Source organism: Girardinichthys multiradiatus, chromosome 22 (genome assembly GCF_021462225.1).
Source record: "Girardinichthys multiradiatus isolate DD_20200921_A chromosome 22, DD_fGirMul_XY1, whole genome shotgun sequence".
NCBI lineage: Eukaryota > Metazoa > Chordata > Actinopteri > Cyprinodontiformes > Goodeidae > Girardinichthys > Girardinichthys multiradiatus.
In genome coordinates, this window is record NC_061814.1 from 8,827,293 (window position 1) to 8,844,479 (window position 17,187).

General features: G+C 38.6%; 1 protein-coding gene across 2 annotated transcripts in view; it reads left to right on the forward strand.

The window, feature by feature from the left end:
- Nucleotides 1-17,187, forward strand: part of gfra1a (gdnf family receptor alpha 1a) — a 172,882-nt gene that overhangs the window by 110,965 nt on the left and 44,730 nt on the right. For both annotated transcript variants that reach the window (XM_047351810.1, XM_047351811.1), the window contains 2 exons: nt 14,677-14,855; nt 16,822-16,994. In XM_047351810.1, coding sequence (XP_047207766.1) covers nt 14,677-14,855; nt 16,822-16,994 — 352 coding nt within the window. The remainder of the gene's footprint in view (nt 1-14,676; nt 14,856-16,821; nt 16,995-17,187) is intronic.

Consider the following 17,187-nt stretch of genomic DNA (forward strand, 5'->3'; position numbering starts at 1 on the left):
AATTCTGAATGTCTCTTAAATTTTGACCAGTTCTAAATAGCTAGTTAACCTGCTAGCATACTATTGTTGGACCATCAGACCTCATTTTCTTGGATCTGTGGACGTGGCAATGCGTGGATAGTAGGGATATGTAAATTAACCAATTTGTACTAATTCACATTCATGTATGATGTGAGTGTATGGATAGAGCATTCAGGATAAGGTGCCTTTTTTATGTTTGTATCAGTAAAATTGAAATCACTTGGGAATTATTTCCTGTAGTGCTGTTCTTGTGCTGATATAAAGAATATTATTTTGCTGTTATAATTGTTTTAACAATGAGAGAAGATATTTGCATCTCATAAAGGTAATTAATTTTACATTTTCTAATGTATAAGCACATATAAAAGACCCCCATTTGAAAAGTTAAGAAAATAAATTAATCTAAAAGTGTATTTCCCACTTTGTGATTTACTTTGACAAGTGGAGCATTACAGCTAACGCTTTAAAGCTCTGCTTGATATTTATAAAATAAACTTTATTAAAAACTGCTTTGGGATTATTCTAGTTGTTACGGACACGGAGACAAAAACAAAAAGGGAAAAAAATAAGAAGCATGAAAGAGAGAGAGGTGGGGGCAAAAAAGAAAAATGGAGAGAAGCAATGAATCAGAGCTTGATGAACTCAGTGTTTGTATCTTTATAGTATGAGATCTGTATATTAAGATATGCATCATGTCAGCCACAAAACAAGGATGGCTAATCCTATTGCATAATGATTTGCCCCTTGATGTCCTTGCCTGCCTTGACATTGCTTCATGTAAGAAGAGCAGCAATCAGATTTTTTATTTATTAACTTTCAGTTTTTATTTTAAATGCAATCAATTCAGAGAGGAATCAAAGGAGTGAAATTCAGGTGGTGTTCTGTCTGCATGGGAGTTCATTTCATTCTAGAGTAGAAAAAACATTTTACAATTAAAGGCATCCTTTAGGAGCTTGTTGATATTGCAAAGAAGACCTGAGGGGTTCAAAAAGGAGTAAGTTAGGATGGGCCAGCATGAAGTTCAGAGTAAGAAAACATTTTCGCCAGCATTTACCCACAGGTTGTATTTTTGCCCTGTCATCAGTTCCAGAACCCATAATCCCATGTTTGAAGATGAGCAATTTGTAGAAAAAGTTACATTTCAAGTATGAAATTGGAGAAGCTCATGAGGCGCATGAATACATGTTATGTATTCAGGTAAGTGCCTCTGTACAGACCTCATTTGTAATGTTAGTGAAGCAGGATGAATGAAATGAGGTGCTGGACTTGTTTTTTTTTTTTCTTTTTGGCAATGGAAGCACTGCGGAGCAGTGTCAGGAAAATGAAAATAGCAATGGGAGACAGAAATAATTGTCTTTGGAAGATTTTATTGGAATGTGAGCTAATGAGGTCCAGTAAATTTAAGGAAGTTGACAGGTAAAATTTGTTAAGAGTTGAAGAGCAGTTACACAGAAGGCAGAGATAGCGGTGGATGAGTGGGAAAGAAGGAGAAAGAAAGACTTTGCACTACAGGGATCAATTACTAGCAACTGTGAGTTATGTTATTTGCTGCAGCAAGTGCCATGTGGCTTTATTGCACTGGGACAGTTGGAGGGAGAGGCAGATTATTAACTACACAGGAAGTGACAGAAAGTGAGGTGGAGAGGGCCAACAGAGATTCAGAAAAGTATTGAATAAAGGAAACAGGTTCATAGTTTAGAAAGAAAAGAAAAAAAGTAAAGGCTAAGAAGGATAAGTAAACCTTGAGGCTCTTCCTTGACCACTCCACTCTCTCCATTTGTGCTTGTCTTGCACTTTCAAGTGTAAAGACCATTAAAGCAGATGGCGATGTAACTCACCAATAATGATCAACGGAGTGATGGAGAGCGCAGTTTGGCAGAGAAGAGATCTCAGGCTGCCTTCATGATGTTCTGGGTTTTCTTTTCGGTCTGCTAGATCAGAATGAGGTGCGACAAAGTTAATTCACCCGTTGAGTTTTCAGAATGCATCACCATGAAGAGCACAGAAAGTAATTGGCTATCTTGACTGGCCTACACCTGTGACCCAGCTGGCCAGAAACTCAAAAATCAAATATTTTCCTGATCTGTGACAGCATCATATCTAAGCGCAACCAGGTTGTACCAACAACGCTCATTGGTGAGGAAGTTGCTGTTGTGAGAAAACGTAAAGTTATAAGTTTTCAGTTTTAATGAGGTGTTTAGAAATAATGTTAAAGGAGAAATATTTTTATTGAAGGCATGTTGGCAGTTCATTTCATGTTGCTACAATAGGAAGCTAGAATGCATCAGCTGCTGGTTCAGGTTGGTCCTTCGACATTTGGGATTTTTGCAGTTTTGCATGCTTTTACTATGATAAGGAGCCATTTCGATCATTAAGTCAATTTGTATCCACCTTGAGGATGTTTCAATGAACTAGAGAAGAATGACCCAGAAACCACTTTGTAGTATTGTTTGCATACATTTTATCTCTCTATATGTCTGTTTGTATCAAAAGCTAAAAATTTATCCCAAAACCAAAAGAAACTGAGACTAAATCTAACACCCATTTTGGAAATGGATATTTTTTCATTATACATTTTTATTTTTAATAATAAAAGCTTTTTTATTTGCTGTACAGTGATCAAAAGGTAGAATAAAGGGGAAACTCTTATTTGCTTAATGTATGTAATTGAAGTGATCTATATTATTGGAACATCTATTGCTGATCACAATTTAGGTTTACTATATTAGCAGAAAGAAAGCTGAATCTACTGCAAACTAGTGCAGCCAACATACATCTTTATCAGTTTCACAAGCCTTATCACTTAAAAATGCAAGACAATAAAATGCTCATGAATTGTTTCTAAGTACACAAAAAAGTAACTTGTCAACATGGAGTCATTTTACTCAAACCTTTTTAAGTAAGAAAAGATTATTCCATCAGATCGTTGTATATTCTGTTCCTATAAAAAAAGTAATTGGGGCTAATTATAAGCAAAAGACTGAGGCTAAATTAGCTAATTTGAGCAGTAATGGCTTTATCATGTCTTAGTCATATTTGTTTGAAAGGCCTAATGAGTGAAATGAAAGGAAAGAGCTGATAAAACTCTAAATGTCAAGAAAAGAAGCATTCAGGCTTCCGTTAGCACATGAACACACAGAACTCTTCTGTATAAGAACTAGCTACATTATTCCCTGTGCTCCTTTTTTTTCTTTTTTCATTTACTTTTGTGATCCTGTTTATGGTTTTCAAGGAAGAAATACATAAATAAATATTTGACATACATTCTTTTGCTGGCCTTTACACAAGTCGATCCCCAATCCAAGCAGAACTACATCACAGACGTCTGCAGGTCCAGTCATCGACTTTTTGCCGTGTTGCTCTACTTTGCTGAGTCGTTAAAAGTTCTGCTCCTCTTCTGCCGTTGACCTTGTGATATTTTCCACAAAAGCCAGGAAAAAAAGATCTGAGCGGAAGACATAGAAGGTTCTTTATATTATTCAAGAATGCCCCTTGTCTGGTTGTGACTTTTTGTGTAACCGGACTACTTCTACTGTTGGTGCTTTTTCCAGTTTCTTTCTGCATTTTCTTTGTCACACCATGTGCAAGGTTCTTGTAGCCACATTTGCAGACTTTGTACAAGCGATTTGTCATCTTGCTTTTATTTTAAAATGACAAGATTTTATAATTGTCAAATGTGTAACAAGCCTTATTAAGTTGATCAGTTTCTAGGAAGTTTTTGTGCCACTATCCACCAGGCTGGACATGGACCCACAATTATCTGTCACTAGACACAGTGAGGAACATGGTAAGGGAGGTAAAAACTCCGAAGTTTAATGTTTATAAAACTACTGCAAAGAGGGGCATCTTTGGGGGTCACAGAATCTCCATAACAAAAAATCTTCATCCTCACTAGTAGATATGGTGAAGGACCTGTGATCCTGTGAGCCCTGGGATCACAGGATGCTGCATGGCATCATAAACCTATTAAATACCAGAACATTTTAAATACAAATCAGGTTGACTCTCCCAGTAAAACAAAACACCATTGAGTCTTTCAAAATGATTATGATCCCAAACATGAACACAGAAATGGTTCATCAGACACTTTGCATGGCGATCACAGCCCAGAGACCTGATAGAAAAAAATCCATGACTCTAGATGATCTACCCAGTCAGATTTTAATATCTGGGTCCCACTATGGTGGAACATGGCTGAAAATTACGCCCATACGAGATTATCCATGTTATATAATAGCGCCATGCTTTTACAGGATGATTCTGGGTAAACAGTAGGACACATCAGAACTGTCTGAAATGATCCACTGAACACCCATGCACATAGATGGCCTAACAGCTTCTGCTGAAAATTTTATTTAGTAAAGCCAAATGATTCCCAAACAAGAATCTGATTGTTAGCCCCAGCCCACTCAGTACAGATCAAGCCTGAGCAAAATCTACATACAGGTCCTTCTCAAAATATTAGCATATTGTGATAAAGTTCATTATTTTCCATAATGTAATGATGAAAATTTAACATTCATCTATTTTAGATTCATTGCACACTAACTGAAATATTTCAGGTCTTTTATTGTCTTAATATGGATGATTTTGGCATACAGCTCATGAAAACCCCAAATCCCTATCTCACAAAATTAGCATATCATTAAAAGGGTCTCTAAACGAGCTATGAACCTAATCATCTGAATCAACGAGTTAACTCTAAACACCTGCAAAAGATTCCTGAGGCCTTTAAAACTCCCAGCCTGGTTCATCACTCAAAACCCCAATCATGGGTAAGACTGCCGACCTGACTGCTGTCCAGAAGGCCACTATTGACACCCTCAAGCAAGAGGGTAAGACACAGAAAGAAATTTCTGAACGAATAGGCTGTTCCCACAGTGCTGTATCAAGGCACCTCAGTGGGAAGTCTGTGGGAAGGAAAAAGTGTGGCAGAAAATGCTGCACAACGAGAAGAGGTGACCGGACCCTGAGGAAGATTGTGGAGAAGGGCCGATTCCAGACCTTGGGGGACCTGCGGAAGCAGTGGACTGAGTCTGGAGTAGAAACATCCAGAGCCACCGTGCACAGGCGTGTGCAGGAAATGGGCTACAGGTGCCGCATTCCCCAGGTCAAGCCACTTTTGAACCAGAAACAGCGGCAGAAGCGCCTGACCTGGGCTACAGAGAAGCAGCACTGGACTGTTGCTCAGTGGTCGAAAGTACTTTTTTCAGATGAAAGCAAATTCTGCATGTCATTCGGAAATCAAGGTGCCAGAGTCTGGAGGAAGACTGGGGAGAAGGAAATGCCAAAATGCCAGAAGTCCAGTGTCAAGTACCCACAGTCAGTGATGGTCTGGGGTGCCGTGTCAGCTGCTGGTGTTGGTCCACTGTGTTTTATCAAGGGCAGGGTCAATGCAGCTAGCTATCAGGAGATTTTGGAGCACTTCATGCTTCCATCTGCTGAAAAGCTTTATGGAGATGAAGATTTCATTTTTCAGCACGACCTGGCACCTGCTCACAGTGCCAAAACCACTGGTAAATGGTTTACTGACCATGGTATCACTGTGCTCAATTGGCCTGCCAACTCTCCTGACCTGAACCCCATAGAGAATCTGTGGGATATTGTGAAGAGAACGTTGAGAGACTCAAGACCCAACACTCTGGATGAGCTAAAGGCCGCTATCGAAGCATCCTGGGCCTCCATAAGACCTCAGCAGTGCCACAGGCTGATTGCCTCCATGCCACGCCGCATTGAAGCAGTCATTTCTGCAAAAGGATTCCTGACCAAGTATTGAGTGCATAACTGTGCATGATTATTTGAAGGTTGACGTTTTTTGTATTAAAAACACTTTTCTTTTATTGGTCGGATGAAATATGCTAATTTTGTGGGATAGGAATTTTGGGTTTTCATGAGCTGTATGCCAAAATCATCCGTATTAAGACAATAAAAGACCTGAAATATTTCAGTTAGTGTGCAATGAATCTAAAATATATGAATGTTCAATTTTCATCATGACATTATGGAAAATAATGAACTTTATCACAATATGCTAATATTTTGAGAAGGACCTGTAGGGCTCAGATACACATGTTGGCTGTGCAAAGAGTAATGGTCAAAGATCCTTGTCTCAGTATGATGCACTTTGATGAAATGTTACAGAAGGCTAAGTGATGTCCTGTTGGAAAAAAAATGGATTATACAAAGTATTGATAGCAGTAGTACCAATAATTCTGCCACCAGTAATTTTGTTGAACATAATAATTTTTTTTCTCATAGGATGAATAAACACATGTAACTAAAAGACGTGGGGGTTTTTTTAGGTTGAGATTATAACACTGCAGTAAGAGATTAAGTAATTTTTATGTTTTTGACACATTTTCACCAGGTATGCCAACAAATGTGGCTGGCACCACATTTAATTTATATTCAACTGTAGCTTTCATTGTGCTGTTTAAAGTTTGCTCTTGGGTATGGAGAGCCGTTTAATTCAAAATTAAATAAATAAATAAATACTGCTATTGATAAATTATTAATAAATATTCCATGAAATAAATAAATATCCCCATGAAATAAAACAAAAATAATTATGTTAAAATAAATTTTCATCTTATTTTATTTAATTTATTTCAAGATTTTTTAAATTTACTTAAAGATTTATTTATTTATTTCATAACGCAGTTTTATTTTGTGACACTTTTATTTTTTAAATATACTTTATGTATTTCAGTTACTTTTCCTTTTAACCCCGTTTTTTATTTTAAGCTCTTTTTATTTCATGTTGTTATATTCAAATGAGGGGGTGGAGCTTTATCTGTCGGGCGGCGCTGGGACAGCAGGGCCGAGCTCAATTAGTGGCTGAAGCCGGCAGCGGCATGCCGCTGCCTGCCAGAAGACATCATGCCGAAGGGAGCCAGGGGATTCCAGTGCCAGACCAGTCGTAAAAGCCTGCCACGGCGGTTGCAGCTGTTTTTGTGGAAACCAATGCTGATAATCGGCAAATGGTATGTCATTGTTGTTATAGCCTGTTCCTTAGCACTATCTGTGTGTAAGACGTGCTTATTGAAGACTTATTGCACAAACAGCTTCCACAAAAACAGCAGCAACAGTAGGCTTTTACGGCCGGTCTGGCACCTTCTGGCATCCTCGTAGAATCCCCTGTCTTCCTCCGTCATGCTGTCTTCTGGCAGACAGCGGTATGCTTCTGCCGGCTTCAGCCATGAATTGAGCTCGGCCCTGCTGTCCCAGTGCTGCCCCACAAATAAAACTCCACCCCCTCATTTGAATGTAAGAACATAAAAAGAGCTTAAAATGAAAAACGGGGTTAAAAAGTAAAAGTCACCAAAATACGTAAAGTACCTTTACAAAATAAAAGTGTCACAAAATAAAACTGCATTATGAAATAAATAAATCTTTAAGTAAATTAAATAAATCTTTAAGTAAATTAAATAAATCTTGAAATGAATTAAATTAAATAAGATGAAAATTTATTTTAACATAATTATTTTGTTTTATTTCATGGGGATATTTATTTTTTTAATGGAATATTTATTAATAATTTATCAATAGCAGTATTTATTTATTTATGTAATTAATTTTGAAGAAAACGGCTCTCCATACTTGGGTGGCAGAGGGTTTGTTCTCTAATCCCTTGCTGCCGTGCCACCAGGACAAATAGCTTTATTTATTGCACTTAGCAAACAGAGAGCTTTTGAATTATAGGCAGTATCCCAGTGGCACAGCATGCAGCCAGTGACTGTTTCCAATGCTCTAGATCCCCAGCAAGAAAAGTGAAAACAAACACCAGTCAAATGCTCTCAGCTTTCAACTGACCCTTGAACAGCTGAATGAAGAAAGGTACTTTCAAACAAGAAGACAAACAATGCCTGGAAAACAGCAGTGAAAGTCACTCCGATGTTAGATATCCTCTAAAAACTTTAAACCATAATTAAAATCAAAAGAGAAAATATAAGGCAATGATTTTGGGGTCTTTATACCAGAAATACATGGTTTATTATAGCTTTTATGCATAGGCCAATAAAAACCAGCACCTTACTCCAAAGTGGAAATAAAGCACAGATGGCAAAGAGATGCAGCAGAAAAACAAAAGCTGTAGGAGCCACAAAAACAAAGTAAAGAGATGGATGGTGATGGGGATGGAGGAAGGGGGTTAATGATTAGTATACATCCAGAGCTTCATGCAGTTGTGAAAGAGAAGCACAGTTACCAGAACAGAAAAGGAAGGTACTGTGGGAAGAAGGAAGAGAGTTTCAGACGAGACAAAGAGTGAAACGAGAGAAGATTAGAAATCGAAAGGGTAGAGTAGGGGAGCACGAAGATGGGGCAGGTCAGGTTCTGACCCCACTGTGTCCCATGGCATCTGTAATTAAGCAGAGTATGGTGGGAGGGGGGTAGCAGCGGCACTGGAGGAAACAGGCAACATGATAATCAATTTGAGACTGAATCGGAAACATGAGCCGCCGGGTGGGGTGGGGGAGTGTTTGTTCCCCCCTACCAGGCCTCCAGATGGCCCCAGCCCCAACTGGGTGTGGGCCCTGTCTGTGCACGCTGTATGCGTGTTAATGTATGTGTGTCTGCATGAGTTTCTGAGGGACGATGCCATCTGTTTGGAGTGCAACAGGAGTTCAGCAGATGCACTGCTAACACTAGGGGCACAGTTGAGTACATGTGCAGTGCTCTATGAAGGTATGCTTGCGTATGGTATGGAAAATTCCCCCTCAACCAGAACAGAATTGATATGTGAGCGGCCTGCTGAACGACTTTTCTGTCTGTTTGTTTCCTAAAAGCAATAAACCCAGTTGTCAAATAACTTATCTGGAGGATTGTTTTTTTGGAGGGGGATCTGGTAGTGGTGGTTGGGGGTGGGGGGGTGGATGTTGGTTGGGAGGGGTTATGCTAAAAACTAAATTTAAATGTGGCTCTGGATGACATGGATATTCTGCAGTTCAAACTGAACATTTGCTTTTTTCATCCACAAACCATCTGTGTTTTGGGGAAGAAAAGGCTGAGAGTGGTTCAAATGAGCTCCTGTAATTGATGCTATACTTTAGTGGCAAGAACTGCTCTTATATTTGGTATTACCTTTAATTCAAGCTCTACTTTCACCTATGGATATAAAAAGATAATCCATAGAAGCAGGACCCAACTTAGAAATGATTCGGCTTTGATGTTAATCACATTGTGGATCCAGGATTTTTTAATGTGCTTCAGTTGTAGGATGGATTCCGTCCCAAACTGCGTCAACACTTCTGTTCAAGTTTTATGGTTAAAGCACTGACACACACAAAACGCATGGCCCAACACTGGACAGATTTCCGCTTAATGATGGTCTTCTGGGTAACACTGTGTTGTTTAGGATGTTTGACTCTCTAACAAAAAGCATTTAAGGAGACAGAACACCAAGGCATATTTTCTTTGGTCCCAGGCTGAATTTCAAAGTTTAGAGAAATGCTGTGAAGAGCCAATTTGATTGCAGAATCGCTTCACTATAAGACATTTTCACAGATTTTTTTTATCTATATTTGTATCTTTTCCATTATCAGGCTGTGAATGAAAATTGGCAGAACACCTTAGGTGTTTAACTAAAAAGTGCGTTAAATGCTTCCACATTACCATAAAGAGATAATCTTTATGGTAATGCATGATCTACTTTCCTGCAGGGATGCTTGAAGCATATGATAATGGGGAAGCTGTTGGATGAAATCTGATGCTGTCAGAATAGGTGTCATTTCTTTTAGAGTTTGAAAATCAGATGACTGATGTATGAACACGCTGGCTCAGACTAGAGAGTATGATATCTTATCAAGCTGCTGCTAACTACTACAGAACCTAAATTTAGAAAGGTAAATAGCTCATTGACATGAACAGCTTATTAATGAGTTTTTGCTTTTTTTTTTTTTTTAGCAATTTTAGCCATTTACTTTTTCTTGAACAAAATGGAAAAAAACATTTCTTAATCACAATTGGTTTTCTTTTGGCACTGCTGAATGTTTTAACTTCTCAGTTTGGGTCAATGATGCTAAGTGCCTTTGGTTTTAATTGAAATAAAATATGATCCTTCTTATCAGGAAAGCTTGACCATTCTTTGACTATTGTTGTGAATTTGCCTCAAACCACAACATAGCCAAGGTGGCGTGTGTATAACACCAATGCATGTTGATGCATATTACACCCAATCCACGGATCAGTTTGGAAGTGACATCATGCCAACGAGTGGTCAGAGTTAGGCGCAGTTCTGCTAATTTGAACATTGATTACCTAATGTATATGTGCTGTACGTGCCATATTCAAATTAACAATCTATGCTTAACTTAGAATTTGTTTGAGAGCAAAAGCATGTTAAGCATATTAAAGCATATTCAGGCAGTTAGGGCTTTAAAGTGTCCTAGAAAAAGTAGATTTGTAAAAGTAGCTCTGGAGGTTTCGCTATGGAATTACAGTGGAGTTTTCATTGGAAATCCAATTTAACAGATGTTCAGAATGAGGCTGCAAGATGACCTTACATTAAAAACTGGAACTGGAACAAAAAACATTGCTGTAACAGTTACAACAAACAGTGTAATATACTTTTCACAATACTGCTTTTGCTTTAGGCATTTATCTGAACCAAGTCAGAGCAGAGTCCATTTTACGTTGTAGAGTTGTTCACGGAGCATACTCTCTAAGGCAAAAGTGTCTAAGTCAAAAAGTATTGTAGATGGTGAAAATTTCAATCTCTCATTGTTTTGCTGTTTGCATTATTTTTGCTTGATTTCACCATTTTAAATTCGTTGTTTCTCAGACAGAGAAGCATATGGCTATGGCAGATAAGGTATTTTTGAGAGGTGTAACCATACATCCACTTAATAGATTAGATGATACACATTGTTGGTTTTATGAGGATAAGAAGAGATGAGATTTCATTAATATTTGTGGGAAAACTAAAAGATCACAAACTGTCTTAGACAATTAGTAATCAGTGAAGAATAATACAAACCAACTTTGACCTGGCCTTATGTTGTGTGACCCAGCCTAGGTGGTTCTAATGCTAAAACGCATTAGGAAACCCCCCTTTAGCACATCTTCTACAAAGCAGTTGCCAGGACTCATTAAGGACTCATTATTACAAGTCAAGGTATTCTCACTGTGCTGACAGATGTTTTAAAATAGTACACCCATAATACCATCCCAGAAGAACTTAACTAAATCCAGTTAATTAAAAAAATGCCATGTGTTTGTCACATCAACCAAAGTTAAAAGTGAAGTTTCAAATGAAGTGTTAAAGGCCTGTGTTGCCTAAAATAATGGCAAAGAAAAGTATAGTTTTCCACACCTTTTCAACAGTAATATTCTTTTTCAGCCCTTTTTACTAAACTAAAACAAAGAGGTCATCTCTTAGTTCCAATAATGTAACTGTCATTACCTAAGCCTAAGAGTGAAGGGCTGTTATTCAAGTTTCTCTTAATGATGTTTTATGGTAAAATAGCCTGTTCTGTCTTCTTGTGAGTCAAAACATGTGCAAAAAGTGCAGATAGTTCAACCACTAAAAGGCTGTCTGAGATCTTCCATAAACTTAAATTTGTTTTTATTTATTTCTGTAAAGACATGAGATACCTAAATCATCTTACATTTCAAAACTAACCATAGATGAAAATCAGAGACTCAAACAATTTATTTAAGCCTTAAGACTTACATCATCCCTTAAACAACATTTGCAGAAAATATTAAAATGAAATTAATATTTCCTCATAAAATAGTTTGAAAATGCAGCGGTGCTGATTTTAATTACAACCCCAATTCGAATGAAGTTGGGACATTGTGTAAAATGAACATAAAAAACAGAATTCAATGATTTGAGGCTGCACGGTGGCGCAGTTGGTAGCACTGTTGCCTTGCAGCGAGAAGGTCCTGGGTTTGATTCCCAGCCGGGGGTCTTTCTGCAGGGAGTTTGCATGTTCTCCCCGTGCATGCGTGGGTTCTCACCGTGTACTCCGGCTTCCTCCCACAGTCCAAAGACATGCCTGTTAGGTTAATTGGTCATGGTTGTGCATGGTTGTATGTGTGTTGCCCTGCGATGGACTGGCGACCTGTCCAGGGTGTACCCTGCCTCTCGCCCATACACTGCTGGAGATAGGCACCAGCTCCCCCGTGACCCACTATGGAATAAGCGGTAGAAAATGACTGACTGACAATGATTTGAAAATCCTTTTCATTCATATACAATTGACACTACAAGACAAAATATTTATTTATAAAATTGATTAACTTTGTTTTTGATAAAAATAGTTTTTTTTTTCAAATAGTCACTCATTTTGAGTTTGATGCTTGCAACATGTTCCAAAAAAGCTGGGACAGGGGTAAGAAAATACCGAGCGTAGCTCCACAAACACCTGTTTGGAAATTCCACAGGTTAACAGGTTAACTGGAAACAAGCGGGTGTCATGATTGGATATAAAAGGAACATCCCCAAAAGGTTCGGTCGTTCACCAGCATGGATGGGGTGAGGTTCACCAATAACAGCATGAGCAAATAGTCCCACAGTTTAAGGAACAACTTTTCCCAACATACAGTTGACAGGAATTCAAGGATTTCATCACCTACACTCCATTATATTGTCAAAAGATTGACAGAATCTGGAGAAATCTCTGGACGTAAGCAGGAAGGTCAAAAACCAACATTAAATGCCTGTGACCTTTGGTCCCTCTGGAGGCACTACATTAAAACCTTCATCATTATATAACAGATATTATCACGTGGGCTCAGGAACACTTCAGAAAACCCTTGTCAGTTAAAACATTTACAAGTGCAAGTTAAATTTCTACCATGGGAAGCGAAAACCATATATCAACAACACCCAGAAATGCGCCGGCTTCTCTGAACCTGATCTCATCTCAGATGGACTGACACAAAGTGGAAAGGTGTGCTGTGGTATGACGAGTGTGATAGTGGGCACTATCACACTTTCACACCATCACAGTTGCTGGTTGTTGAACTTTGCGCTGATAAAAATATGTATAGTCCTTTTCCTATTTGAACCGGAGGATATGACATCCATGATTTCTTAAAACAATTTGTTCTGTGGACTCGTCAGACCATAGAACAAAATGTTCATCATGTCATATGGTATATGTTATTTAGGGGCTTACTGCCACCTAGTGGGCTGGAGTTTGTGCTTTAGTGTTAGGGCCAGATGTGAGGGAACTGAGAAAGATGTGAATAAATGTGTTATTTTTTTAATGCATAATTTTCTTCTCTAAATATTAATCAAAATTAAGCTGACATAATGCAACTTTTGTAATTTGTATCAACTGTTTATAGTAGTGGCACAGTTGGTAGCAGTGTTGCCTTGCAGCATGAAGGTCCTCAGTTCAACCCCTGGCCAGGGGGTCTTTCTGCATGGAGTTTGCATGTTCTCCCCGTGCATGCGTGGGTACTTTCCGGGTACGTTGGCTTCCTCCCACAATCCAAAAACATGACTATTAATAGGTCTGTCTTAATTGCCCTTAAGTGTGAATGGGTGTGTGCATGGTTGTTTGTCCTGTGTGTCTCTGTGTTGTCCTGTGATGGACTGGCGACCTGTCCCTGGTGTGCCTTAGACCGCTGGAGATAGGCACCAGCTCATTCTATGGAAGAATGGTATAGAAAATGGATGGATGTTTATAATGTAATAATATATAATATAATTTTTGAAAGATGTGCAATGGGCGACATTTAGTGGATGTAATAGTACTTATCTATAGCTTCCAGTGTTTCTTGTTTTCAAAAAGATGACTCTTTCTTCTTTAAAGGAGGTGAATCTCAAAGATGTCATATTTTTTCTGATCTAACTATGAACACACTCCTAAACCATGTGGAAGAGTTTTAGAGAATAGTCAAAGTTGTTATTCCTGGCAATGGTGGGTCCATCAGCAAATTGGACCTTAAAGGTTAAGAATAGGATGTCATCAAAATTCATGTACATTGTAACTTTTGTTAAGCAAACTGTGTCCACATTCTCATTAATCCTCTTTACTCTGTCTTCCTTTCCTTGATACAACAGTCTGCTCAGTCCAACACATTGCTCCCCTTAGGTAGCACAACTAAAGAAGATTGTGGTTTACGCCTCAGCCATGTGCCGCCCTCCTTCTGCATGTTTGTCACGCCGAGCTTCACCCAATTTAATTGACACTCGATTTTGCTCCACTTACACCGAAAAAAACTTCAGGAGTGGGAGAAGTGTATGAAAATGTTAATTAATAGTGGATAGGGGAGAACACAGGCAATTAGTGTGAGCTGACAGATGAGTAGGGCTGTGTTCCGGGTGCTGATGACTATAGGTGACGCAAACTGTACACACATAACTGATTTGCAAAAATAACAAGGCAGACAGGAGTTTATGTGTGTGTGTGTGGGGTGGAGTATTTGGAGTATTTTTACATGGATGAAATATAAACATTCATTATGCTGCTATCTGATTTCTGTCTCCTTACATCTCTACTCTGCTGTGCAGCTTTGGGAATTGTACTGCTTTTGTTTCATAAAGATGGGATCTGTTTGATGGATTTTTTGTGTACTGTGCATCACTCACTTAAATATTTCTTTGACTCATTTATTGCTGAAGTTGTAAAAATTTTAAATCTAAAACTGCTGTGTCGTCAGAGCATACATTGTAATCATGTCTTCTCTTCATGCTTGCAGGTGAGCCAGCGGTGGCCCGTGAAAACAACTGCCTGACAGCCGCCAAAGCCTGCAACCTAAACGACACATGCAAGAAGTACAGATCGGCCTACATCAGCCCTTGCACCAGCCGCGTCTCCACTGCTGAAATCTGCAACAAAAGGAAGTGCCACAAGGCCCTGCGGCAGTTTTTTGACAAGGCAAGGCGTTTATAACACTGAACGCAGCTCAACTTTTATCGAACAAAAGTTTGATGTCCGTCACTATGAAATGGTTTTTAAAAAGAATAATCTTTTTCAAGTAGATAAATTAGAGAAGCTGTCAAAACTTAAATTATCTGTAGGCCTTCTTTTGTTTGGTAAGGCTGTGATTTTCAATCACGAAGTATGTTTTTTGTCTGTCTTTTTCATTTTCTGAAAGGTGATGAGGAGCATGGTATTGTCAGTCCAGCCCCTATGATGTTCAGCACCATAATCTTGTTGGTGCAACCCGAAATAAATAGAAAGCTCCAAAGAACGCAAAATGTTATTAATCTTAGACTGGTGTATTTTTTTTATTTCTGTGCTTTGTCAAACTTAAGCAGGGAGTATCTATATTTTGTATAGTGCTGATAAAACTGATTTCTTTTGGGTATACTGTTGCTGTGGCTATCTACATTAAATGTTTACTTTAGGTTATTGATGCTGTTATTTGGTTGAAGATGATTAAAAAAATATATTTGTTCATTTCTTACAACTGATGTATAAAAGTGTTTTATCTGAATATGAAAGCTAAATACAGTGCCAGTCAGCAGTTAACACACATCTATATGGATGTCATTAAGCTTCTTTAACTGTTCTTTTCTGGGGCACATTGAGAAAACATCTTTCAGATACAGGCAGCAAGCTACAGAAACAATAACTGGGGGCACATGTTTGAATTTATTTTGGATTTTTCCAATAGGTTCAAAATTGTACATTCAGGCTTAAGTATGCACCCACACTAATATTTGTTTAAACATCCCCCAGCAAGTTAGACAGAAACCACCAGCAACCTATTGTCTATTGTCATTGGGGGGCTGGTGCTTATTTCCAGCAGGCATTGGGCAAGAGGTGGGATACACCCTGGACGGGTTGCCAGTCCATCAAATGGCAACACAGGACAAGCAACCATGCACACACATGCTCATTCGTTACAGACAGTTTAAAGAGACCAGTCATCTAACTGGACTACCCAGTCAGAACTTACGCACGCCATGAGAACATGCAGAGTCCTGGGATTTAAATCTCAAACCTTGATGGTACAAGGCAATAGTGCTAACCACTGCACCATAGTGCAGCTCCATCTTAAACAGCCTGGCATAATTGTGGCTCAACATCTGACCACCTTTCTTGAAATAATTCATAGAGTTTATGTAAATCGGATGGTTTCCTTGCACAGAAACAGTCATTGACAGTGTGAACTAACTAAAGAATCTCTACCATTCCTGATACAAAGAGTAGTCAAATATCCTGCCAGAAATATGCCTGAAGATTGTGGATGGCTACATAAATTCTGCATTCCATTTCCCTCAGAACTCAAAACTGGAAAGTTGGAATAACGTAATCTTCAAGTTTCTACTAGTCTGAAAGTAGTAAAAACCCTGCAAAGTGTGTGATTTTTCTGCAACTTGCCAACAGACATTTGATCAATTATTACTGGAGGTGTATCCATATATTTAAGCCTTTCTGGATTGGAACTTCTAAAAAAGAAAGGAAATTTTACTTTTCACAATGTTTCCATTATATAATAAGAAATGTCCAATTCAGTTATCAAAAGCCCCAGATTGTTATGACATGCCTATGATGTTATACGTATTTCAAACTACTGCAATATTTCTTGCATTTCAGTGGTGCTGGTAGATATGCGGCTTTAGGTAAATTCTGCTCCAGCATTGCCTTTCAATGTATTTTATGCAAAGGCATACACAAATTGATCACCAGATAAGCAAGGCTGCCATAGGTTTTTTTTTTAGATATAACAAAATGTATGGTATAGATTTAAATTTCTCCATCTTCAGAAAAACGTAGTTAGAACCGCAGAAAAGTGATGCTTAAAGCAAAGAACACACAGCATGTAAAGCAGAAATCTCATGGAAACAATGTTAATTAAAAAAAAAACTAAAATAATTTTCCTTTTGTCACACAGGTTCCTCCAAAGCACAGCTACGGCATGTTGTTCTGCTCATGCCCCGTCAGCGACCAGACAGCGTGCTCTGAACGCAGGCGTCAAACCATTGTCCCTGTCTGTTCGTATGAGGAAAAGCAGATGCCAAACTGTCTGGAATTGCAGGCCACCTGCAAGACCAACTACATCTGCAGGTTAGAAACAGCAGGAATTCTACTTATGCTTTAGGGATTGCTTTGGTTAGTAATGGAATGAAGGGAAAGAGGCAACAGAGAAAAGCTCAGTGGGATGTGATCAAGATGCTGGTCTGTTTCTGTAGCAGAGATGGCATTGCTTGAATCCAAACATTGGTATCTATTTTTTCCTTCACTAGACTGCTTTATTTTG